At 33.6% G+C, this 27,201-nt stretch overlaps 1 protein-coding gene across 1 annotated transcript in view; it reads left to right on the top strand.

The window, feature by feature from the left end:
- SEMA3A (semaphorin 3A) overlaps nucleotides 1-27,201 on the top strand; it is a 535,871-nt gene that overhangs the window by 464,544 nt on the left and 44,126 nt on the right. The window contains exons 10-12 of the mRNA XM_050785247.1: nucleotides 22,117-22,259; nucleotides 25,195-25,309; nucleotides 25,401-25,470. Of these exons, the coding sequence (XP_050641204.1) occupies nucleotides 22,117-22,259; nucleotides 25,195-25,309; nucleotides 25,401-25,470 (328 nt within the window). The remainder of the gene's footprint in view (nucleotides 1-22,116; nucleotides 22,260-25,194; nucleotides 25,310-25,400; nucleotides 25,471-27,201) is intronic.

The following is a 27,201-nucleotide window of genomic DNA, read 5'->3' as shown; positions in this document are numbered from 1 at the left end:
AAGAAATAAATATCCCCAAACTGTATAAAGTCTTCTATCCAAAGGTTTAACTCTCAATTTTATAATGCAAGTTATAGGTGATACATACTTAAGGACTTTTTTATAGGCTCAAAACATTTTTTAAAATGCTACTGGAACATATATTAATTCCTAAGAATACTCAGATTACCATTTTATATCTGACCATATGGTTGTCCATAAAAACAATTAAGATACTATGTAACATAATATGATAGAGGTAAAATAGCTACATTATTATTGAGAAGTTAAGACTAGGTATTTTTCTACAGAGATTAAGCTATTCATTTCAGTTACTGTTTATCAATTTGTTTCTTTTTGAAATTTTGATTTTCAGTAAGTATTTTTATATTCCCAAGTCTAGTCTCTTCTCCTCTCATTCAATGATGTTTCTGTTTACCTGTAGAAAATTTAGGTTTCTAAATCACTCCAGTTACCTACACAGAATGTTATTCTCTTCTCATTTCCCTATTGCTGATATAAGTCCTCCTAGAATCACTGATAATAGCACAGTGTATGAACTACATTTGGTAGCTACCAATATATACTCTGGCAGCTTCCATTTTCTACATGCAAATAGTATTTACTAGGTTCAAGGAACTGTTGTTATAAGAAACAAAATTAAGTGAAAAACCTGCCTTCCAGGATAATACCTATAGTACTTTTTTATCTGATGAAAAACCCTAGAAGTCTTAACACATCAATAGGATCATATTCATATATTCCCAAAACGTCTTTATATCTCAAGACCATTGTTTAACCCATAGGAAAGGGAGGAGTTACTATCCATCTTCCTTTAGATTAAACAAATTTTTGGATCCCATTGATTTTCAGGCTCTCAACCTAGTATTACAACTACAGACTGGGGATTTCACTATAAAATGAAAGCAGGAGATGACAACTTATGAGGCAGGCTTTCCTTTGTCTAAATATATCCAGTCTTCTGTTAGAGACTGTGTGTACAAGAGAGTTCAAAACAACAAGAAATTGGAAATTATTTTTTTAAGTTTTGAAGAAAAGGACAGGAATCAGTTGGAACCAGAAAAACTATATATTATTTCTAGATTATATGACTGTAGATTTTTAAATTATGTTATCTCAGAGACAAATGTCCCTAACTATAAGTAAATTGTGAACAGAAATCATTGAAAAAATAATGAGATGAAAAAGACTGGTGTCTAGAAAGAAGTAATCAGAGAGTGGGGAGAAACCAGAAACAGTATTCTTTTCTATTCAGTAGAAGCTTGATAACTGACACCATGGACTGTTATCACAGTAAAATAAGGTCTCTTCAGCTAGTCTCTGCACTTTAAAAGCCACATGTAAAATGATAATAAATTAATCATTAGGAATAATCGTGGTTCTTGATCCAGACATTTTTCCCAGAGTTAAGGGGTTTTATTTTGCTTTAAGATTTTAATTTTTTCTTTGATTATTTAAAGGAGTGAATAAATAGGAACCTAAAAAATACATGTTCTGAGAAAATTTCTTAATTTTTTTCATCTTAATCAATGATAAACACAATAATACACTTACAATATGGACAAAAAATATTTAACATGTTATTTGCTATAGAATTTTTATATACCAGTAATTTTACTGCCTTCCTATTTTATGATTAAAGAAAATAAAAAACACAGTCATTTCCCAACTTCTTTGGGTTTTACTATATAAATGTGTAAATTGTGTTTGTTCGCATATTTTTTAAATTGCTTTTCTATTTACATAAAATCTGTAAGTATTTTCATTGGTCTCAGTAAGATCTGGAGGCATATTATTTTAAAAGATGGTGAAATATATTTTATTTGTTGTTTTTAACTAATAAATATATGTATAACATTTCTTATAGATGGTCTAATAATTTTATTCTAATTAATATCTAATTATAGAAAACTCAGCATTGTCCAGGAATAATGATTCTAGGTATGTTCTAGTAGTTATTTTATGGGAAAAGGTAGAAAATAGTAGGTCAACTAGAAAGTAAACCTAACTTTAATTTATATGAAGATACTGGAAACCATTTCTTTGTGCTAATAACATAAAATGAGAGGAACTATGTGCTTATTCAAAAGAAAGTTGGAAGTATCAGATTAGTTTAGAAAAACCTTTATTAGTCTTGATAAGGTACCTATGCAAACAACTCCATATCAGCACTCAATAAGGGGAAAACAACAACAATAAAACAAAAACAGGAAATAGGATTAATGGCGTGCCTGCACTGAACAAAGACCAATACTTGATAGTCATAAGCAGGAATTTAAAATTGTACCCACCAAATTGTAGGTGTCGTGACATTGGAGTTATTACACTGAGTATTTGAAAGTTTTATCATTAAAAGCAATATTTGAAAAATTGGCAGTCCTACAGAAGTAAATAACTGAAATAATCATGAACAACAAAGAGACTATATTTGTATTGTATTTTATTATCTTCAAAGTGCTATCTACAAGAGCACTTCTTTTTCCCAAAAACCCTGTGAACTAGAAAACTGTTGATAATCAAATTAAGTAACCTGCAAAACGTTAGTTATAAACTGATATTTAGTGATAACTGAGATTAAATTCATTTTACAATTAATTTTATGAAATTAATTTTACCATGTTAAAAATTTACACATTTCTGCAATTTGCAAAATATTTACATGTAAGGAATGTTTGTCGAGTCAGATACATACTGTTGCAAGGTAAGATAAAAGAGCATAGCAGGCCGGGCGCAGTGGCTCATGCCTGTAATCTCAGTAATTTGGGAGGCTGAGACAGGCGGATCCTTCGAGGTCAGGAGTTCGAGACCAGCCCAGCCAACATGATGAGACCCCATCTCTACTAAAAATACGAAAATTAGCTGGGTGTAGTGGTATGTGCCTGTAATCCGAGCTATTTGGGAGGCTGAGGCAGGAGAATCACTTGAACCTGGGAAGCAAAAGTGACAGTGAGCTGACATCATGCCATGCCACTCCAGCCTGGATGACAGAGTAAAACTCTGCCTAGAAAAAAATAAATAAATAAAAACAAAAAATTGTCGAAGTTGAAGGATTCTATATACCATAGTTCACAAACCAAAGATTTGCATTATTTATACATAGTTAAAATCAATGAAAACTTAGCTTGTGTAGACCCTTGCTACTACATGTGCGGCACTTGAACTAACAGGATGTGCATCCATGGAATCTTTTTCAAAATGTGGAATCTCAGGGCCCACCCAGTTCTACTGAGTGAGAATCTGTCCTCTCTCAAGAGCCCACATTAAAATTTGAGAAGAACTCAACTAAACTACCAAAGTATATTATACTTTTGATTATTAAAAGAGACATAAAAATAGTTTTTGTTCCCTTTTACCTGAATAGATTCTTTTATATCCCTACTTTTAGCACAAAATAATGTGTATGGCAGGGCAGGTGCATCATTATTTAGATTCAGTTTACTGCTCATTTGTGATGTAATTCAAATTTTGCAATTTAAGAGGGATAAAGTCTTTGTGCATCTCAAATTAGTGGCTTGTTCCATTTAAGCTGGGAAGATGAAAACATAGTCTAAGTGTATTCTTTGAACAGGTAGGTTGGATTTTCAAGCAACCATCAGTGAAAGCCCATCTAACACTGCTTGACTCATTTCACTGAGGCAGTGTCAGATTAACATAGCTGCTAGCACTATTACAAAGTTTTGTGTTTAAACCTTTCTTTTAAAAAAAAAATGCTCTTTATGATAGCCTAAAAATTTTCCATAACTACATATTAAGAATTTTAAAAATATGTAGTAGAGGTCGTGACTTCTGGGTTTTAAGAAAAGTCTCAAAGTACAGTGGTTTAAAAAAGTTGTTTTCAGAAGAGGTTAATATGAATTAACTGTCTTTAACTGGAACCACACAAAGACTAATGGTGTATTTTAAATAATAAATAGAGTGATAAAACAACAAATAGTATTTATAATATGTGGTAATCTGCAATCTTTTCCCTGTAAACATCTTTTTGTCAGAAGCTCTCAGGAAAGGAAAGCAAGGAAGATTTTTAGTGCAAAACAATAACTTAAAACTCAAATATGAAACCACAAATTATACATCTTATGTTAAAACTTTAAATTTTATGTCATAACCTTAAACTTTAAATTATAGATATATAATATGATTTATACAAATAAAATATCACTTCCCCAATATAAAAAGAACTCTTCAAATTCATGTAAATGTAACAACTTTTGTACTATTTAGTTCACCAAGGTAGGATACTAAACAAATAAATAATAATTATTTATTTTCAATATATTATGATTAGAAAAGTTCAAAAACCATGGTAGTTAATGTTGAATTTGAATTCTTATTTCTTAAAAGATAATAAGATCTTTCAGATTAAACAGAATGTGTGATAAGAATTGTTCTGTACGAATTCTAATTACTTTGAAAATTATGCTATAAATTATCTGCTTTTCTGCCTTGAATTTCCTTCTCATATAATTAGGCATTTTCAAGAATCAAAACTCTTATTGTCTCTTATGAACAAAAGCCATAGAAACTGCTAATTATATTGCAGTTAAACATGTTTTTCTTCTTTGTAAAGATCCTGAATTTCTGGTGTTTTTGAGAACATTTTTTGACCATGGAATAATCGAAGTGCTGAAGCTCCTCTTGTGTAGCAATCAGTATAATTAGGTTCTATCTATAATCACATTCATGTTATTTAAAAAGTTGCCACGGTCTGTGTCAAATAAAAATTGACCTAAATCTTTCCTGGTCCCTAACTCATTATTTTATTTTAAGAATCAGGCCACATTCTTATAGATATCTCCCTTTCACTAGACCCCTAGGGCCTAATCAGAGGCAACTCAGAGGACAAGCCATGCTGCCAATGCCATCCTCTAATGAGTGCTTGAACTCCTCGCATGCCCTAGGGAACAGGTGGTCATCAAAACAAACTTTCTCCATTTTGCATAAAATTAACTTTTTATTTCACGGTATAAATGTTTTGTGAGATTACGTATTCAACAATTTTTGATAAAGTAAATTTTATGATTATTTGACAATCTTTTTGTATTTTGAATTAAACAGTTACTGGAATTCACAAATATCCATGTTTTTCTCTGTAGATTCTAACCTGTTTTTCAGAGGAAAAAAAGTACGCATAAATTGAGTATCTGCTTATATTTTAGGACACCTTAATACAAAAAAAACATTAAGTTTTTATTATGTATTTGCTTTTGTTTTTCTGTTGCTTATTGGTTTTCTTGTTTGGTTTTTGACTATGTTTATTGTCAATCAGTTTATCTTTGACTCATGTATGGAATATGTGGGCAAAAAAATTATATGAAACCTTTAAGAAATGTTTTAGAGCACAGACAAAGATGAAAAAGATTTTCAAGTCATCCAACTTACATGGAGTTATAATATCACCAATAAAAATACTCGACAGTGCCAGGCACAGTGGCTCATGCCTGTGATCCCAGCAATTTGGGAGACTGAGGCAGGTGGATCACAAGGTCAGGAGATTGAGACAATCCTGGCCAATATGGTGAAACCCTGTCTCTACTAAAATACAAAAAAATTAATGAGGGGTGGTGGCACACACCTGCAATCCCAGCTACTCGGGAGGCTCGGGCATGGGAATTGCTTGAATCCGAGAGGTAGATGTTGTAGTGAGCCGAGATCGCACCACTGCACTCCAGCCTAGCAACAGAGCAAGACTCAGTATCAAAACAAAACAAAACAAAACAAAAAAGTGTACAAAAGGTAAAACTAGAAGCAAATATGTTTATGAATATCCAAATATTCCAAATAAAATTATACAATCAATTCTATTAAAGAATTTTCTTAGCTCAGTTCATTAACTTAATATTTAAAATGAAATGCGTGCTTTCCCCAGTACAATGTTAAAAATTAGATAAAAATCTTTTTTTTTGTGTGATCAATTTAAATATGTTAGCTAGGAGAAGAAGAAAATGTTCTTAACATAACCAAGAAACAGTTGAATCCCAATTAAAGTTCTTAATGGATACAAACACGTTATTAATTCAAGGAATCTGTTATTATAATTGTTCTTTGAAAAATATATATGCGTATATGAGATGCATCTTAAACTTATCTAGACTCCTTGTTTTAAACATAACCAATGAGTAAGATATGACTGTGGATTGGAGAAAGAGTTGAAACAAGAATTGGTATATTTTTCTTTTTTCTCAGAGAGATTTAAATCATGCCTGTACTATATCTTTTTGGTGTGTTCAGTTTTTTTAGCTCCTGCTGAAGCACTGAAACTTTAAGAAAAATAAATCACACACACTTAAATGTACTTGTTTCATCTCATTTAATAAAGCAGAGTAAGCACACTGTCTAAAAATTTGATGAACTTCCTGGCAAAGGGAAGAAAAACGTGCTCTAATTTAAAAATGAGGTAGGTTAGGAAATACCATGTTTCTTGAATCACTACCAATTTTCCCTTTAAAGAGAACGTTTTAGTGTGAAGTCATCGATTAAATAAAATCATATAAATTACTTGTTATCATAGAGGAAAGGTTTTCTAAATAGAAAGTTCTCTATTATTTGGGTGTAGGATATGAAGGTTTGCTGCCTTGCTTTACTTCATCCAACTTCAAAAGTTATTTTTAATTGCATTGTAGAAAAATGTTTTAATTACTTCTTGAACATGAGCCCCACTGAGAGGACCATTTTGTTTCTAAAGAGCAGAATGTTTTTATTTATACTCCACTTTTCTTTTAAATCGACCTTCTTGTGTTGACAATGTAAAAAGATGATCATCTTGTCCTCCAAATCTTTTCAGTTTTATAGAAACTCATTAAAAACCTGTGTATTGTCTTTATGTCTTTAAATGTAATCAAGGGTAATATCCAAATTACTACTTTCTAAAATGTGTGTGTGTGTGTGTGTGTGTGTGTGTATGTGGAAGGGATGTGTGTGTATATGTGTAACCTTGTGAGATAATAAAAAAATTGTTCCTAGAGATTATTTACCTAATGAAATTCTATCAGATATACTCAAATGACAAGAGCATCTAATCTAATCACACACTAGGTTTATACCTAATGTAATTCAAAAGCATAACAATGTAAATTATTCAAGGATAGTTGATGATGATGGATGAATACATATACACTATGAATTTATTTATTGAAGACCTAATGCAAAGAAGCATCTGTAAATATGGCAGCTTCCTGTAGTTAAGAGGGAATAAATAACCAAATATTACAGAAATGCCTATAAATATTATAGTTAAAGTAGCTAGATTAATCAAAACACATTGAAATCCTTCTAATCCATATTTAACATTGTAAGATACAGACCTCTAAATCATTATTCATAGTGAACTTGTAAATAACAAGACATTATATGCAACTTTTGCCATCTGCAATGGACAAAAACCACTGTAAAAAATTTTTTTAAAGGCACATAATTACGTTATTCCACATTGAAATATTGAAGAATTGTCTCTTAAACAGTCAGTAGAAAACACCACATACTTATAAGATAAAAGAGTTTAAGCATAGGTCACAATTTAGTAGATAATAATTATCAAATCATGACATAAAATAACAAAAAAGTTAAATAAATTTTCATATATCTATTTAGTCCAAATTAGATTAATATGCCCAGCATTTTCCTTAAGATACGTTTGTGCTCAGCACTATATTCCTGCAATTCAATTTGAGGCATTCATTCACCATGGTAGAAAAGCTATTTTAAGATATCATGATGGGAATCAATCAATCAATAATATAGAAATACAAAGTTGAAATGTGACAGAATAAATTGTCTTAAAAAACAAACTTTATGGCCAGGTGCGGTGGCTCACGCCTATAATCCCAGCACTTTGGGAGGCCAAGGTGGGCAGATCCCGAGGTCAGGAGAGCGAGTCCATCCTGGCTAACATGGTGAAACCACGTCTCTACTAAAAATACAAAAAATAAATAAATAAAAATTAGCTGGGGATGGTGGCACACGCCTGAGTCCCAGCACTCAGGAGGCTGAGGCAGGAGAATCACGTGAACCCGGATGGCAGAGGTTGCAGTGAGCCGAGATGGTGCCACTGCACTCCAGCCTGGGTAATAGAGTGAGACTCCATCTAAAAATAAATAAATAAACAAACAAACTTTATTTACTATACATTTAATTTTCAAAAGCAATTCTATAGCATATAGCCGGTTACATTATAAAAAGTTTCCTAAAAGGCCAGGCGTGGTGGCTCACGCCTGTAATCCCAGCACTTTGGGAGGCCAAGGTGGGCAGATTACGAGGTCAGGAGATCGAGACCATCCTGGCAAACATGGTGAAACCCCGTCTCTACTAAAAATACAAAAAAAACCAAAAAACAAAAATTAGCCCGGTGTGGTGGCGGGCACCTGTAATTCCAGCTACTCGGGAGGCTGAGGCAGGAGAATGGTTTGAACCTTGGAGGTGGAGCTTGCAGTGAGTCAAGATTGTGCCACTGCACTCCACCCTGGGCAATAGAGAGAGACCCCATCTCAAAAAAAAAAAAAAAATTAAGTTTCCTATTGAATTATAAAATGTTAACGACCACAATATTTAAGTAAAAACAACATACTTTGTTGATTTTGTTCCAGTTTAAGGATAAGTGTGAACCATTAGGATAAGTACAGTATTGGTAAAAGAAACTAAATCATTCACCCATTATAATAATTATTGTATTTACATATTGTATTTTCTTAGTTTTGCCTTAATCCTTATATTCACCTAAGTTCACCTTTGCTGAATCTGCTTTTTATTTTTGGGAAGCATAAAAGTATTTTTTCTAATATTTTGATATGAAAAATTTCAAATACAGGAAAGTTAAAATAATTTTACTGCTATAAACCTTTGTCTTCCACCTAGATTCTACAAATTTACAATTTACTACAATGTATCATGTATTTATCCAGTCACTCCTCTCTCCATTCATCAATCATCTTTCTTTTTATTAAGGCAAAGTAGCTTCAGACATCGGTACACCCTTCTTACATGATTAATGATATGTCTTCCACTTCAGTTTTCAGAAAGAATACTTGTATTTTGATGACGTCAATGACACACTTTCAGAAAATGATTTTTGGTGGTAAACACATTTCTTAATAATGAAGCAGAAGTAATCAACCATGGGATAACAATAAGGATAGCTATTTCACAATAGTATGTTGTTCTAAGCCTGTGTGTATCAGCTCTATTATCTTTATAATGTCTCCAAATGCTCACTTTATGAGTAAGAACTCAAGACAGAGATGTTAACTTGCTCATGATCACACAGTAACTAAGTGGTGTAGCTAAACTGGATACTGTGACAGCTTCTTAACACTGCCACCATCTCCATGAAGGCGGTTTATAAACCATAAGCCAATTATGTAAGTATATATAATAGTGTTTGTTTGAGTTCAAGTAAACAAGTATCCTAAAGTGTAATATATTGTTAGGAACTAGAGAGGATTCAAAAATGAATGGAAAACTCTAACTAAAAACAAACAAACAAACAAACAAACAAACAAAAACTTAGTGAAATAGAAATGGAAACCCAGATTTGTATTGCTCTAAAGAATAAACTAGTGCTGGTTGGCAGGTAACTCATTGAAAATCAGACAAAATACTGTATTATAAAAATGCAGAAGAGAAATTTCCACCTGACAAATTTAGAGAAAGGACTTGTGAAATATATTTGAAAGTAGTCTTGAAAAATTGTCATGATTCTTGGTAAAGCAATTTTCATAAATAAAGTAATTTAAGAATAAAAGTTTTGGGAATCCCAAGTGGTAGGGTAGGAGGATACAAGGAAATTCAACTGGAAGTGAGCCTAGAATTATGTAATTTTTAGCCTAGAATTTGTATTTTGGGGCTAGGTAGCAGAGACATTGCATGTCTTTTAAAGGCATCTGAATTTGCTTAGCCAATGAAAAACCATTAAAAAAACTGTGTATATTTAGAGATATACCTTGTAAATATTGTAAAATATTGATTTGGAAGAAAATTATTTAAAGCAATGGTCCATTTTTTGTAGGCACACACCCATAATTTTGCTCGCAGTTTCTTTTTTTAACTTTTATTTTAGGTTTGGGGGTACGTGTGAAGGTTTGCTTTTTAGGTAAACTTATGTCACAGGGGTTTGTTGTACAGATTATTTCATCACTCAGGTATTGAGCCTAGTAGCCCATAGTTATTTTTTTCTGCTCCTCTCCCTTTTCCCACTCTCCACCCTCAAGTAGAGTCCAGTGTCTGTTGTTACCTTCTTTGTGTTCAGAAGTGGTTATCATTTAGCTGCCTCTTACAAGTGAGAACATGCAGGTATTTGGTTTTCTATTCCTGTTTTAGTTTGCTAAGGATAAGAGTCTCTGGCTCCATCCATGTTCCTACAAAAGACATGATCTCATTTTTTTATGGCTGCATAGTATTCCATGGTGTACATGTACTAATTACATTTTTTAAATTCAATCTATCGTTGATGGGCAATCTATCTATCATTAGGTTGATTCCATGTCTTTGCTATTGTGAACAGTGCTACAAAAAACATTCATGTGCACGTGTCTTTATGGTACAATGATTTATATTCCTCTTGATATATACCTAGTAATGGGTTTGCTGGGTTGCATGGTAGTTCAAAGCATGGGACTCGTTCGAGAGGTCACATCAATCCTTTAAGAGAGAGATGGGAAGACTTTAAATAGAAAAAAAGTAAATAAGGGAAAAATATTCTAAAAATTATTAGTGGAGAATTGGTAGTAATTGCCATTTAAATAGATATGGGAGTTGAAACTGAAAAGATGAAAGTGGAAAACATTTTCTCCTCAAAGGCAGGGTTGAATAAGAGATACAAGGTACTTAATTTGATTTAAGGTACAGAGTCAAGGTCACTCCACGCCACAGTGATGTTCGTGATGACTTTATCTATTTATGCTTGTAAGTCCAATATCCCAAAGCCTTTTACTTCTTCTTCAGTCATTTGCCTTTATGAGGAAAACTATAAACCATTTCTTTTGGTTATGTCCATTTAGTTCAAATAGCCTTATTTTGTAGTGGTAGATGGTAGCAAGCTTTCCTACTATTCTCTTGATTAATGATTAAAAAGTATGTTAAAATAGTAAATCAAATAACCAAATAGTGTAGAAGTACCTGCAACTTAGAGACATGTTGCAAATTACATAGGTGCAAACACTCCGTGTAGCTTGAAGCAGTAGAAGGAACTCGGCTCTTGTTATGCCCTGGCTCTGCCAGTTACTAGTTTGTACCTGGAACATTCACTGGGTCTTAATCCCAGGATTTCTTTCTGGGGTATGCGTGGATTAGATAATGCAGATAGTACAGAAGGAAAGGGTGCAATAAATAGTACCTATTATTTTCACTTGCCTTCTGTGTTTATCTTTCATTCTAATCAGCCCTTCCCTCTCTCCTGATGTGACTCATCTTGAACTTTTCTTGGGGTTAAACTATCCCAAGGGCTATTCACAGTTTCCCAGCCAGCTAGCATCAGAAGTTTTTCCAGGCCTGTTCCTTGGCAGCCAGAGGTTTTTCTATTCCACAGCCAAAAATGATATATCTACTCTGCTTAGGCTGTTAGCTAAGAATGTGAGATGACCTTATGTTGCATTCCCTGCATTCTTAATGCACTGAAAGTTCCCATTCATGGTCTATTGATTCTTTGGGGCTTTTGTTTTCTGTATGTTGTGGCATAGCTGAAAAGGGAAGAAACCAGTCACTGTGGCTGCCATCCTGGTGTGCTGGCAGTCATCTGGTGATAATTATTCCCCATTACCAATTTCCCAGCTAGTTTCTTTGTAAATATTTTGAAGTTTGAGGCTGTGATATTGGAAATATTAATATAACGTTATAATTTACATAATTTGTCATTAGTCTTTGTTATTTTAGCTGTCTTTAGCAGGTTTTTAGAATCCTTATCAGCTATCAACTTGCTTCCACTGGTAATCTAAGGTTACGTTACCATTATTCATTTATTTATTTATATTTATGTATTTAAAGACTGAGTCTCACTTTGTCACCCAGGCTGGAGTGCAGTGGATGGCAGCATCTCGGCTCACTGCAACTTCCACCTCCTGAGTTCAAGAGATTCTCCTGCCTCAGCTTCCCAAGTAACTGGGTCCACAGGCACCCACCACCATGCCCAGCTTCTTTTTGTGTTTTAGTAGAGACAGGGTTTCACCATATTGGCCAGGCTGGTCTTGAACTCCTCACCTCAAGTGATCTGCCTGCCTCGGCCTCCCAAAGTGCTGGGATTACAGGCATGAGCCACCGCACCTGATCTTATGTTACCATTAACTTTTAAACATATATTTTATACAATATTTCACAAAGTTTTAAAAACTATGTTATAAAATAATAACAGCTAGCAATTTTCAAGACCAGTAATATGCTTGGCATTGGCAGATAGATAGATGCATATGTATTCCCTAATTAATTCTCCCAACATTCCTCAAAGATATATACTTTCTGATAGTCAAGTAACTGAGGCTAGTTGATATTTTTTTCTTTTTTCTTTTATTGTGGGGGGGCGGTGGGGCATGGGGGAACAGAGTCTCCTCTGTTGCCCAGGATGGAGTGCAGTGGTGCGATCTCAGGACACTGCAACCTCTACCTCCAGGGTACAAGCAATTCTCGTGCCTCAGCCTCCCGAGTAGCTGGGATTATAGGTGTGTGCCACCATACCCGTCTAATTTTTTTTTTTTTTTTTTGTATTTTTAGTAGAGACAAGGTTTCATCATGTTGGCCAGGCTGGTCTCAATCTCCTGGCCTCAAGTGATTCACCCGCCTCGGCCTCCCCATGGTGCTGGGATTACAGGAGTCAGCCACCGTGCCCGGCCAAGTTGATATTTTTGAAGTAATAAATCTAGTGACTGGGAGACGCCTAATTTCTGCCCATTTTCTCTGAATCCTTTCACAAAGCAGTTTTTATATAAGTACAGTGAAGGAAAAACTTGCTTCTTTTTATGTTGCTTTCTGAAAGAGTTTTCCTTCATAGTTATATTGTCACTGGGATCTCCTTTAAAGTGTGAAGAAAAGAATGTGTATGTATATTTCTGTGGAATATCTACATTTTAAAGCCTTGTTTTTTCCTTTCAAAGAGGGTGTTACTATTGATTCAGAGAGAGAGGGGGGATTTCTGTCATTTTTCTGCAGTGGGGTTATGTTCCTCCTTCCCTGCTCTGCAACCTCTGACATGTTTTACAAGAGGATTGGCTGAGTGGTTCATGGTGTGAAATTAACTAGGCCTTGCAGCACTTGTGCGAGAGAGTTTATAATTATTAATTCCACCCTTTTTACAAATGAAATTTATATGATTTGTGTCCTAGAAAACCAATACATATCCCAACTTTTAAATTTACAGATACTCCAAATGCCTTACTTAATCATTCTGTACATTTGATTCATTCTCAGAAAAAATATTTTTGTTCTTGTCCTTTCGGGGGCTTGTTGGTGGAAGGGATAGGTCCAGCTAAATGCTGGTCAAAATGTTGCTGTACTAGACATTCAGTCTGATTCTAATGCTGAGAGCAGCAAAATGCATTCATTATTTAAATAAGCTCAAGCTGCCAAATGAATCATAAGTGCAGCGCGTGTCCTGTGCCAAGGTGTCATTTTCATTAAGTGTAAGATTGCACCTGAAGGACAGTTTAATTTGCAGCTGCTAAAAATATTTCAACAGAGTGGTACTGTTACAAGTGGCAGGTGGTGCCCAAACGAATTTTGCAAGAAATGCCATCTGTGGGATGAGGTATGGAAGAATGTCAAGGGGGTGGTAAAGGAGATAAAGGGGAAAGAGAGAAAAGTGGTGTTATTTACTCAGCGTTTATTGCTGTTATCATGACTAAAGTTTCCATGCTTCACATGATAGCATTGGCTCAAGATTAGTAAATGTGATTGTTTGTTCAGCTTCCACTATGTGCTGAGGACATTGCAAAATTGCCCTAGTATCTGTAAATACAAAGTTTATTCCCCAAAGGCATACCATTTAAGCTATGCAAATGCAAGAATCCTTTCCAATTCTATTTACCTTTCATAGTGTTTACATTGCAGTTTTTATGGCAGTGAGATTAATGCACTTTGATCTTGCTAAAATGGATATTGCCCCTTTCTCTTGATGTTCAGCTTTTAATATACATTCACAATGACTTTCTCCTTCACAAAGCAATAAATCTTTTCAAATTAATTTCAAAACTATTTTGTTACACTACTGTTAGATGGCATTTTGTGAACAGAGTAGATGGCATTTTCATGTGGAAAGACATCCAGGGTCCCTGTATACATTATTAAAGATCTGTATTTGTGTCAATTAGTTTCAGCAGCCACATTGAAATCAACAATTTGTAACTGCAGGCTGAAAATAGGTATTCTTTACTTTAATGGGCTACAGGACACAGGTTTAAAAAGAAAACTTAATTATTAGATTTGAGTTTTTCATTTCTGCTTGCATTTAATGGGAGTGACTGGACGTAGAATAGCTTCCTTTGTGAATATCACAAACTTTCTTAGGTTACCAAGGGGAATTAATAAAGTAGGTCAATCTGAATAGATATTGGTAAACCTTTTCCGTAGGGAGTTTTTGATGACAAGGCAAGTTATTGAATTTCTTGTGGTTTCACAGGACAATGGGAATCTCTGATCTCCAACATATGCATTGTTCTTAGCTACATAAAATGGAGAGACATGTTTTCTATTATTTTAATCCTATTGACAAAATCTAATTCTGAAGAATTGCAAATAGAAAATTTTAATGCATTAATTATCTATTGCAAAGAAAAGAACAGCTTCTAGGTTAAAAGAACATTCATAAAATTTCAAAAAAGCATTTTGAAAACCTGCCATTGTATAATATCTTGCAGAAATAGTAGCAAATTTAAAGAAGCATGTGTAAGCATTTCTTTAACTGACATCCTAAACATTTTCAAGTCTATGGTAAGCTCAACTCATCCAAAAAACTTGTAAACCTTGCCAAAAAACAAGAAAATGTAATTCCTTCTTTCAAAGGAACCTACCATTTTAGTTTAGGAGATTCATTTATGTATTAATTCATTCATTAAGTCATTTGGGAACTACGCACTGTTTCAGGATTTATGCTTAGCAAGAAAGAAAAAGAAAAAAATAGGGATATTAGTTTACAAGAAGATGGATGGAGGGAAACAAGTGATTAAGATAGACTTTTGTAGATTCTAATTGTGGAATACGCACCAGATGCCAGGGAAAGGTTTGTGTGTTAAAAGGCAATAGACCATACAACGTGGTTTGGAGATGGTAAGGCTGGAGGCAGGGAAAACAGAGTGAATGTGACTGCCAGGAGAGAAAAGATAAGGGCCTACATGTGGATAGTTGCAGTGGGAAAGATTAAAAATAAGCTTACTGGAAAACATTGTTATATATAGAAGCTGAAGGCGAGAGAGGAAGAAATATAGGACAAATGCCTGTCATAAGACAAGTATGAAAATGCCGATATTATAAAGAGAATTAAATGTTATAAAATAAGTAGAAGCAAAGATTCTTTCCATGTCACATGAACAACAAGTTTATTAAGATAGTAGATAAGGTGTTGTACAATGATAAACAGTTTAATTAAAGGATTCATAATGAGAGTCTGTGGTCAGTTCTGGTGGAAAGATACATCAAGGTTAATTAATGCATGTTAGGAACACTATGAAAATGTAACTGACAAGGTTTCTCATTTCCCTATCATGCTAAAAGACTTGGGAGCCAAAATCGTGACCCACCTCAAGTATATATACTGATCCACGTGGTAGATACTTTTAGCCTTTGTCCTGACAGAATAACATCAGTACATCAGTTTTGTCTTTTTTGTTTATATGTCTTAAATTATGTTAATTTCTCAAATCTATGAAACCTGAAATCTGTTCTGGAAAATGTAATATATAAATGCATTCATATTTGTTTTTATATACTGTATGGGGGACTTAGAGGAAATAGATAATGCAGGCAGAAGACCAGTTACATTATTCCAAAATATTACTGTAAAATAATGAGGACACAAATTATACTGGCAATATTAAGATTATAAAACAAGAAAAGGAAATGAAAACCATAGGAATACTTTTGGTATTAAATTTAGAGCACTGAAAAAGAAGTCCTGCAAGAGATGGAAATTTTTAAGGTAAAATAACATTTTATTTATATGCCTGATGATGAGATTAACCAAAATGAAAAAGGTAGGAACAGAAGCAGTTTCAAGAGGAAAGTTTATAAGTAAGAAACTTATATACTTATGCAGTGAGGTATCTAGATAGAAATTTTTATGCAGAATTTTGAAATGCAGCATTAGGTCTAAAAAAAAATAGGAAAGTTGACAGAGCTTGAACTTGAAGCTGCAGAAGTATATAAGTTCTCAAAGAGAAATAAGCAAATATAAGATCATTAACAGCTGGGCACAGTGGCTCACGCCTGTAATCCAGCACTTTGGGAAGACGAGATGGGTGGATCACCTGAGGTCAGGAGTTCAAGACCAGCCTGATCAACATGGTGAAATCCTATCTCTACTAAAAATACAGAAATCAACTGGGTGTGGTGGCGTCGCCTGTAATCTCAGCTACTTGGGAGGCTGAGGCAGGAGAATAACTTGAACCCGGGTGGTAGAGGTTGCAGTGTACTGAGATCATGCCAGTGCACTCCAGCCTGGGCAACAGAGTGAGACTCCGTCTAAAAAAAGAAAAAAAAGAAAAAAAGAAAGAGAGAGAGAGTGAGAGAAAGAAAGAAAGAAGAAAGAAAGATCATTAACAATATTGAAATAGTGAAAGAAACACTAGGTGATGACTTCATTTATAGAAGTAAAAGAAAATAAAGGGCACTTAAAGAAAAATTTAAGAAGTATATATAGAAATTTAGAAAAAGGGAAAGAGAAGTCATGAATGAAATAGTGAAGTTTATATAGCTTACAATTCAGGTCCTGGGTCAGAAAAGCCACAAGAAGCCAGAAAAAGCAATGGAAATATTAGAAACACGTGAAATTTTATTGTGCCAATGTCTGAAGACAACTAAAACAGGATAAGTATACAAATCTATTTTTTTTGCTAGTTCCTGTTGATTATCAATACAATAACAGTGAAGGATGCAAAATGGCAAATATATATATATATATATATATATATATACCCATTGAAGAAGTCCTCCGGTTTAAAGAATGAATGCAAGGAATCATGAGACTCAACAGCATACAGTGACTGTGGGAGTTTATTTTCAGGATAAAGAAATTTTTAAATGCATATTTGTATTTAAGGATTGTCATTAAAAAGGGAAAGAATAAAAAATCTAAGGAAGAAATATATCTCCTTCCTTCCTTTCTGCAACTCCCCACTTGTGAGAATGCTTTCTACTTTTCCTCACCTTTCTCAAGGTCTTAGGTTGTCTTGTTTCTTGTTTGTTTGTTTATTTGTTTTTCTTTTTACTCTGTACACTCCTAATCACTCCACTGGCTCACTTTCAAATAACTTCAACTCTAGTCCACATTTCCTTCCTAAGCTTTTTTATTCATGACCTCTGGGTCTTCACAAGGCTCTCACTCTAAAGACACACTAAACAGAATTCATCTTCCTTCCATCTGTGAAATCTTCCCTTGCTCACATGCTCTCTATCTTAGTAACTCCTCTACAAGCAATTATTCAAATCAGAAGTTTCTTTTTTATGACTGCTCTCACTATTTCTTACATTCGACATATTATCAATGAGCATAATTCATCAATTGTATTTTCAATTGATCCCTGCATGTCTCCTTTCTCTATCCTCACTATCCCATCCACATCCAGGTCACTGTCCTTTCTCATTTGTGTTTCTATGACAGCCACCAAACTGGTCTTCCTCCCTTCATTTTGGCCTCACTGGAATTGTTTTGTTTTTGTTGTTTTTTGTTTGTTTGTTTAGTTTTTCTCTGCAGCAGCCAGAGTGATCCTCTGAAAATATACTCCTGACAATGTCATTACTAGGTCTAGAACACTTCAGTGGCTTTGTCCAGAGCCAGTAGGACAGATATATTCCTGAACATGACTTCCTGCATATTCTTGTCTCTGCTTAACTTTCTGTCATCATTTCTGACCACCTCCCATTTTCTTGACTACTCTCTGTGTGTACAACTTTCTCCATTGTTTTTGTGATTTTGCAAATGCATTCCTTCACCTGAGATGTTTCTGGTTATTCTTCAGATATTGAAGTATATGTCATATCTTCTGACTAAGACTTATGCAAATTATTTCTGGTATATTCCTTCAATGCCCTATCTCCCAAGGCCTTTTTTTCTAAGCTCTTATTTTTGTTCTTTCTGTGCAGTTTAACAATTGTTCAGTTTAATTACCAGAATTCCCTTGAAGATAATAACTACAATCTAGACAAAAAACATTTTACCTTAATATGCCCTAATCTTCCACAATCCAGAGTATAGAGTAGGTATGTTACACTTATTTTATAAATGAAAATATAAATGGTAAGTGATTGCATGAAGAATAAAGTTATTTGTGCAAAAGTTTGTAGAATATTGGATTCAGAGCACATAGTGAGAGACCTTAGACTTAAAAATAAGAAAAGATCATTCTTCCCTGAAAGAAGAGAAATTAGGAGGTGAAGGAAGGAAAAGGAGAGAGTTACTACTAAATGGCTTTGGTCCTATCAGTACAGCAGGCAACAACACCATCTTTAGAGAGCAAATTAAAGATGTATATTTGTCGATTTGAGGAAGAGCAGGTGCTTTAAAATAGTTGTTGATAATAAATCTATAGTGATCTTAGAAGAAAATAAAACAATTTCTTAGCAACACTAGGGTTCTTGTTTAGGAAAAATAGCTTCAATTTATAGCAGATATATTTACTATGCGTACATGGGTTTTTAAACCCTTGCTTAAGTGTAAGGACAAAGGGGAAAAAACTGGGGATTTATATAGCTGCTACAGTGGAGATTCCAGCAGCCAAGAAATCCTAGATAATAGGATAGTTGGAATGACTGATTTTAAGGTTCGGATTGAATAAAGAGGTGATTCATCAGTGAGGGGATGAATACACTTAGAGAATAAGAGAGAGGGCTAAGACGACAAAACATAACAAGAAAGGGGAAGGCAATGTTTGTGGGACTGAAGAAGTAGAAAATGTGTGGTGAGCAGAGGTTTTGACCAAAAAGCAGATTTTCTAAATGTGAAACATTAGAAGAATGGCTCCTTTTAAATTGTTGGAAGAGATCAGCTAAAATCAAGGCCTATTATATTTGGAAATGGGAATGACTGTTTTTCAAGTCTGAGATATAACCTAAATTTCTTGAACACAAGTTATGTTAAATTGACAGTGTTTTTCTTGGATAGTCTCATTTTCTGCGTTAATGAATTTGGTTTTCATTTTCTGTGTGTACTTCTACTTTTTGGCTGTACCTGACACTGGATAAGATTGTTAATTCACCTGCAAAACTCCCCACATCTGTAGTTATCATATGTTAAAGAAGAGACTAAGATTGAAGGTCCTTTCAGCAATGAATATTCTTGATAATTTGCTTGAGTTAGTTCCCACTAGAGTCCAGATTTGTAAGATAATAATTATCCTCACATATTTTAGAGAGGTCAGTGCAGTGCTCAATAACATCTTCACTCATGCCCAAACACCAAGAGAACATAAGAATCTGCACATGTAAAATATTGTTTTCTTTGTTGTCATTTTCGTGCTTTTAACATTGCTTTTGTTAGACTGTGACGTTCTGAGAACAAGGATTATATATTATGGATTATCTTTTCTACATGGCGTCTTGCACATACTTGTGATCTAACAACAGGCAACTGAATTTAGTTACTCAGAGTTCTTTAAGTTATTCAAGTGTTTGTATGAACAACTACACTATTTTGGAGGTAATAGTAGACTAACTTCTCCCTCCATTGTTCCAGTGTTAAAGCAGAAGAATGTATGATTGTTTTCATTTTTATTCTGCAGTTGGATTATAATATCCTCAAACTTATCATGTGATGGAGGCTTCCTTTCAGTATCATCATAATAATATTAATATAGTGTATTTGTTAACATTTTACAAATTTGTTTCACATGTCTTAGGCTTAAAATATGTGTCTTTATGTTAACTATTTATGACAGACAAGGTGAATAGATCCCAGTTTGAAGTAACTCGATTTGAAATAAACATAATATGAAAATTATGCATCTGAGCTCAGAGAGGGAAGAGTCTTGTTAAAGGACACAGAAGCTGCAAGTGACTAAATTAATCACTGCACAAACAGGTTTGTGTTACATATGTGCTCACATACAAACACACACACACATTTCTGGAGCCTAACTTTACCAATGTGATTGTAATTCTTTAGTTTGTGACAGTAATTCCTAACATGTCACATTAATTATTCTGCTCACCATCCGTTATGAGAAAATATACTCCTCATTATACATGCATATTTACATATATAATAGATATGTATCCATATGAACAAGTAGGAATTTTTGAACAAAAGAAAGCTTTGAACAGTTATCCAGGTTAAAGTAATATATTATTGTATGGATCTTTAAAAAAAATCTGGTGCTAAGCAATTCTACTTTAAAATTATTATTCTCCTACTCTTGTTCACTGGCACACTGAGCTTTATATATGAACAGGCAATATTTCATATGTTTCACGTTATTTCCAGAATCTGTACAATTTGCCTAAAAAGGATAGTAAAGTTTGGCCTTGTGAAATATAGTTGAATGCATGGTCCCAGAGCAAATGTTAAAAGGTTACAAGCATAGGACACATGATAATGATGATTATTCACAGGTGTAAAGATCAGGACTAAATAACTTGGATTATATGTGGATAAAGCTAGTTTCAAGTTCTGATCTCTTCCTGGTCTCTTAAGAATGGTGCTGACCTGTACGTGTATATTTCATTGTTACCTGGATAAAATAATACACTAAGGAATAAATGTAGATTATTGTAAGAATATAAATGTCTGCAGTATCCTAAGTGCCTTCAGTGAGGTACCCTTAGGTTCATAGCACATAGTTTCTTAAGGCTATGAAACTATTACATATTTTATATAGTTTGTGAGACACAGGCATATCAACCCAAGAACATTCAAAAGTGCTCTTTTAAGTGGAGCTCTAAATGTCCCTGATATATATTCTGCATAACCTAGGCAGTCCCCTCCCCTCACCATTTTTCTTTTCTTTTCTTGTTGCACAGATATTCATGACTGCCTATCATGTTTTAAGCTTTAGGTTCACCGCATCAAAAAAAAATACAACAAATCCCTATTTTCATGGAACGTATATTTCATTGGGGTGGCGGGGGAGACAGACATAAGCAAAGGAAGATTAGATAGACAAATGGATAGATTAATCAATAAATACTTTGGGAGATGTATCATATCAGACAATAAATCCAATTAAGATATTGGAGAGTTTGGAGAAGGAGTGATAGAGCAGAGGTTCATTCTGGCTGTTGTGTGGAGACAAGGGTTGGTAAGGTAGAAACTGAGAAACTAGTTAGGAATCTACTTTAGTAATTCATATTGGCAGTAGTTTCCTGAGGGAAAGTGGTATTGAAGAATGTGGAAAGAAATGGAGATAAATAGGGATATGCTGATAGATAGAATGTTGGGTATGAGAGAAAGGGAGAACTCAAGGGTGACCGGGATTTTTTCCTGTGTATCTAGTGGAATGACACTGCCATTTACAGGAAAGGGGAATGACAGGAGAGGATTTGTTTTATTTTATATAGATTTCACTTTTCCCTTCCCACTCAGTCTTTGCTGAAAACTGAAATAGACCTATTAGTATTTTGATTTAAATTCTTATGCTTAAAAGAAAGAATAACAATGGTGACAGCAATAAGTAATATTTGATAGTACTTATAGTTTGCAAAATATTTTAATATCCAGTGATGGATCTGCAATGTATGATCACTCTAAAGATTTCTTTCTGCACCTACTCCTAACCTTCAGAACAAAATACAAAAATTTTTCTAGAGATATAAGGTATTTTATAAGATACTTTATAATGCATAAAAAACAGTTAATATGTACCTACACAATGGAAAAAGGAAAGATACGTTTCTTGAAATATATCAATTAAGAGTTAAGAAAAAGTAAAAATGGACCATAAAGAATGGTATTATTTATTAAGCTGTGAATTAATATATATGCTATAATTTGTCTCTCAGATCCAAGGTTCATTAGTGCCCACCTCATCCCAGAGAGTGACAATCCTGAAGATGACAAAGTATACTTTTTCTTCCGTGAAAATGCAATAGATGGAGAACACTCTGGAAAAGCTACTCACGCTAGAATAGGTCAGATATGCAAGGTGAGGTAAAGAAAAAAAAAAAATGAGAAGGATGTCATTTTCCCATAACGACTTTGCTTTTTAAAATTTTCTACCTGTGTGCACATGCAATAAAATTTTGGCTACAGTTTGACTGATATAACAAATAAATGGTAAATAATGATTGAATATTATAGTTGGTTATGAGTAACTCTACACAGTCAAATATGCAGGTAGAGGTTGTGAGGTAACTGGCATTGTTTCATAATTACATTACATAATATCTGTTTGAAATTCTAGAGTAATAAAATGATTTTATTTTACCTGGGAGAAGATAATTTATGTTTTTTCAGTCCTAGCACAGTTTTCGATGCCTTGTAAGTTTGTTAGTTTTTGTTTTGTTTTGAGACAGAGTCTTGCTCTGTCCCCTAGGCTGGAGTGCAGTGGTACAATCTCAGCTCACTGCAAACTCCGCCTCCCTGGTTCAAGTGATTCTCCCACCTCAGCCTCCCAAGTAGCTGGGATTATAGGCACCTGCTATCACACCTAGCTAAGTTTTGTATTTTTAGTAGAGGCGGGGCTTCACCATGTTGGCCAGGCTGGTCTTGAACTCCTGATCTCAGATGATCTGCCCCCTTCGACCTCCCAAAGCGTTGGGATTACAGGCGTGAGCCACCGCGCTCGGCCTACCTTGTAAGTTTTGAATAAATATTTGTTGTTGGAAGATGTGAAGTATTCATTTAAGAGAGAAAAACATGAAAGCTCGTTTGTACAAACTGATTGTAGCATCCTATGTACACATATACACACAGCACACACACAAACACCCATACAAAAACAATTTTGAAGCTGTGAGCTTTACCTATCTGAGGTATTTCACTCATTGTATGGCTTAATGTCAAATGTAATATTGCATTATACTGTTAGATACATGGAAAAAAATTGCTCAACAAACATAGATTAATTAGTATCATCAGTGTGAAAATACAATAGTGCCATTTGTTTCCCTCTATGGTGCATAGTGCAGTATTTATGCAATATGAAAAAGTTAACTGTTAGTATATATTAAAGCACCCTTCAAATAAAGAAAATCATAAGCCACATTCCATGATCATCTTAAAATTGAATTCTGTCTTTTGAAGAAAGCATCCTGAAATTTTAAAAATCTGTTTCTTTCTATGTGTGACCTGTTACCCCAATATGATCTAATTATTATCTCTAGTGTATTCAATTACTGAAAAATTAAAAGTTTTCAATACTTGAAAACATACAAATAACATGTGAAGTGAGATTTTTTTCTCTACAAAAAACATGTCATATTTAAAAGCACTACTTTCAAGGCTTAAAAAAATCTTTAAGGTGTATAAAAGTATATAAACAAAATATAAATCAGTTTTACTCTAAAGGAGCATGTTCTCTCAATATATGTACATAAATATCATTTTTGAAAACTATAGTTTCTAGTAAACACCTACCACAATAATAGAATTTATTACTATGCTTAGGTTAAATCAGTTTTCTTCAAGGTGAGAAGCCTTTCAAAATGTTTTCTCTGGAATGAGTTTCCTTTATTAAGGGTTATTCAAATATTTTCTCAACGTGTTGTTTGTAAAACATAAATTGCTTCAACTCCTTCAGCTTATGAAATATTTGATGCTAGCATGCTTTTGTCTGAGATCTATTTTTTGTATGGGTATTTAAGGCATATGTTTATCATGCATTCTTTAAATACTCACTGAATGCCTACTGTGTACAAGCACTGGCTGTGAACCCGCCTATGTTGGTAAGATCTCAATGCACAGTAGGAAGGAGACAGAGCATTATACCAAAACAAAACGAATTCATTCATTGCAGAGTAGAAAGGAAAGTTAAGTGATTTTTAAGATTCTCTTATTTATTTTAATAGACAATAAAAATTGTATATATTTACTGTGTGCAATATGACGTTTTAAAATGTGTAGGCATTGTGAAATAGCTAGATCATGCTAATTAATATGCATTATCTCACATACTTATAATTCTTCATGGTGAGGACACTTAAAATCTACTCTTTTCACAAATTTCAATAATATAATTCATTGTTATTAATTAAAGTCATGATGTGGTACAATAGATCTCTTAAACTCATTTCTTCTATCTAAGTGAAATTTTGTATCTTGGACCAAATCTCTTCATCCCTCCCCCAAAGCCCCTGGTAACCACCGCTCTACTCTCTGCATCTTTGGGTTCAGCTTCCTATATTCTACATATAAGTGAGGTCACGTGGTATCTGTCTTTCCGTGCTTATCTCATTTCTCTTAACATAATGTCCCCCGGTTTATTCATGTTGACTCAAATGACAAGATTTCCTTCTTCTTGATTTTTATTTTTAAACTGTAAATTGATAATTATGACTACATAAATTTATGATTACAAAGCAATGTTATGATTTATGAATATAATGTGGAATAATTAAATCAACTAGTTAACACACCCATCACCTCAAATACTTATTTTTTGTGGTGAGAACATTTGAAATTTACTCTCTTACTATGATTTTGAAATGTATAATACATTATTATTTATGATACCACATTGTGCAACATATCTCAAAGAGAAAACTGTTTCTTCCACTTATCTACTTGATTTCCTTTGTTTTAAGGCTGAATTGTGGACCATTGTGTAAATGGACTACAATTTCTTTATCCATTGATCTGTAGATGAACATTAATTGATTTTATAAGTAATCCCTTGAATAAATAAAGGAACTACTCACAATAAATATCCCTTAAAAAGTCAAAAAAACTTGAGGGAATGATTTGACCACAAATGTAACAATAAGTGATAGCTACCTATATCTGGTCATTTAAAATGATTGGGAACTTTTAAAACATGAAGAACTGTATTTTATGTTTGTCTGAAGATACGAAGAAAACAGAAATATTTGAAATTATCATTTGCATTCACAGTGCCTAATACTGGTGTTCCCTTCTTTCAGAATGACTTTGGAGGGCACAGAAGTCTGGTGAATAAATGGACAACATTCCTCAAAGCTCGTTTGATTTGCTCAGTGCCAGGTCCAAATGGCATTGACACTCATTTTGATGAACTGCGTAAGAAGCTAGTGTTTATGTATAGAGAATATTTGTTCAGACTTTGCCATTCCATAAAAAAGCAACTTTCTCCAATTTTGTTTTTAAACAGAGGATGTATTCCTAATGAACTTTAAAGATCCTAAAAACCCAATTGTATATGGAGTGTTTACGACTTCCAGGTAAACAACTTTTTAACTACCTTATAGAAACTTCATGTTATTTAGGGGGTACCCAAGTACCCATAATTTGTGAAAGTATATTTTTGAAAGACAAGTGTTGCTTTAACCTTTGAGCTGTTGTGTATTCTTGGGTGACTGAAAGAAGTTATGATCTATGTAGATGTTTGTTTTTTAAATGAATTTTAGACAAAAAATCATCATTGTAATGATGTGAATGTGTTATGGTGAAACAGTTTGAAATGGTTATGTCATCTTATGCATATCTTTGACTTTAAACCTTGAATAAAATGTAAGATATTATAGAGATGGAAGTCTGAGGTTTGGGAAGAGTTTGTAGGGATACAAATTAAGGATGGAAAAATTAATTTAAATTTGTTGAAAATATGACGGAAACAATTCTCTGTCTCTTGATCTCTCTGTCACTTTAGTCAATTGCTAATGAACGAGATAAGAGAAAAGCTCATCAGCAATTGCACTGAAAGTCCTATCTTTGACCAGATGATTAGTATGGGAATCTGGGGACAAAATACATCTAGAAATGTCAAAACAGTTCATGGTTCTTCCCAGTATGTCTATTCCACAGATGGGATATTTGCTACGCTTTTCTTTGGTCTTTAAACCTTTAACCCTAGAACTAAACTAGAAATGTATATGTTTGGAGAAAGTTGATTGTTTACAAAAAAAAATTTTTAATTGCCTTTAGGTAATTAAAAAAATTATTAATACAATCATCACCTCTCAACCTTTAAGATTGTGTGAAACTTAATACAGCAATTGAAGACCCTTTGCGTAGTATAAATAGTTTTAAAACTTTTTAAGTCAGTAAATAGATTATCTTTGTAAAAAAAATCTACTTTTTTTTTTTCTGAGACTCCATTTGGTTTTTTATTATCTACCTTGTAACACAGATTTTAAAATAATCATGTAAAAAGACATAAAATAAACAAACAGAAACCTTCAGCATTACAGCACTAGGGTTACATTATAACCACATAAAAAGACAATAAAAACAAACAAGAATCTTCAGCATTACAGCACATAATAAAAACAAACAAAAACCTTCAGTGTTACAGCATGATTTTTTTATTATTATTTTTTATTTTTTGGAACCAGTGTCAAACTCAAACTTAATTTCCTTGTCCTTTTATCCCCTTTTATCCCTGCCCTGCTTTTCCTGCTCTTTCTCTACTGGCTCCTTCCCTTCTTCTTTCCCCTTCTGCTTCCTCTTTTTCTCTGTCTTCCTCTTGCCTCCTTCCCTCTTTCCTCACACTTCTCCTTTTCCTATTTTTCATGGTCCCCAAGTCTCTTGCTGTCAATTAAGCAGAGATTATTTCCCTCCAGACTATTACATTCAGTATAAAGTTCACGTTATACTGTACGTGTATACATGTACATTTGAAAGAAATACATGTACATTTACATGCATATAAAGAAGGATCTGCATTGGGATGTGGACGAAATGTTAAAAGAAAAATAATTTAAAATCAAAAGTCAGAACAAGTACTGCAAGTAACTTTGATAGTAAAGAAAATGATTAACTGCAATGTCCAACACTGTTTTATTCTGTGACTATTAAAGCCACTACAAATTGCTTGGATGTTTTACTCAATAATTTTTAAAAATCACATAAAAATTAAGAAATCTGTATGTCTAAAACTATTTGAAGTTCTTCATACCTAAATAATATTTCTTCCCTTTGGAAAAAAAAAAAACAGAATGACTAAGCTATAG

Source organism: Macaca thibetana, chromosome 3, assembly GCF_024542745.1.
Source record: "Macaca thibetana thibetana isolate TM-01 chromosome 3, ASM2454274v1, whole genome shotgun sequence".
Taxonomy (NCBI): Eukaryota; Metazoa; Chordata; class Mammalia; order Primates; family Cercopithecidae; genus Macaca; species Macaca thibetana.
The sequence above is the reverse complement of the archived record's forward strand: the minus strand, read 5'-3'. Positions and strand labels throughout refer to the sequence as shown.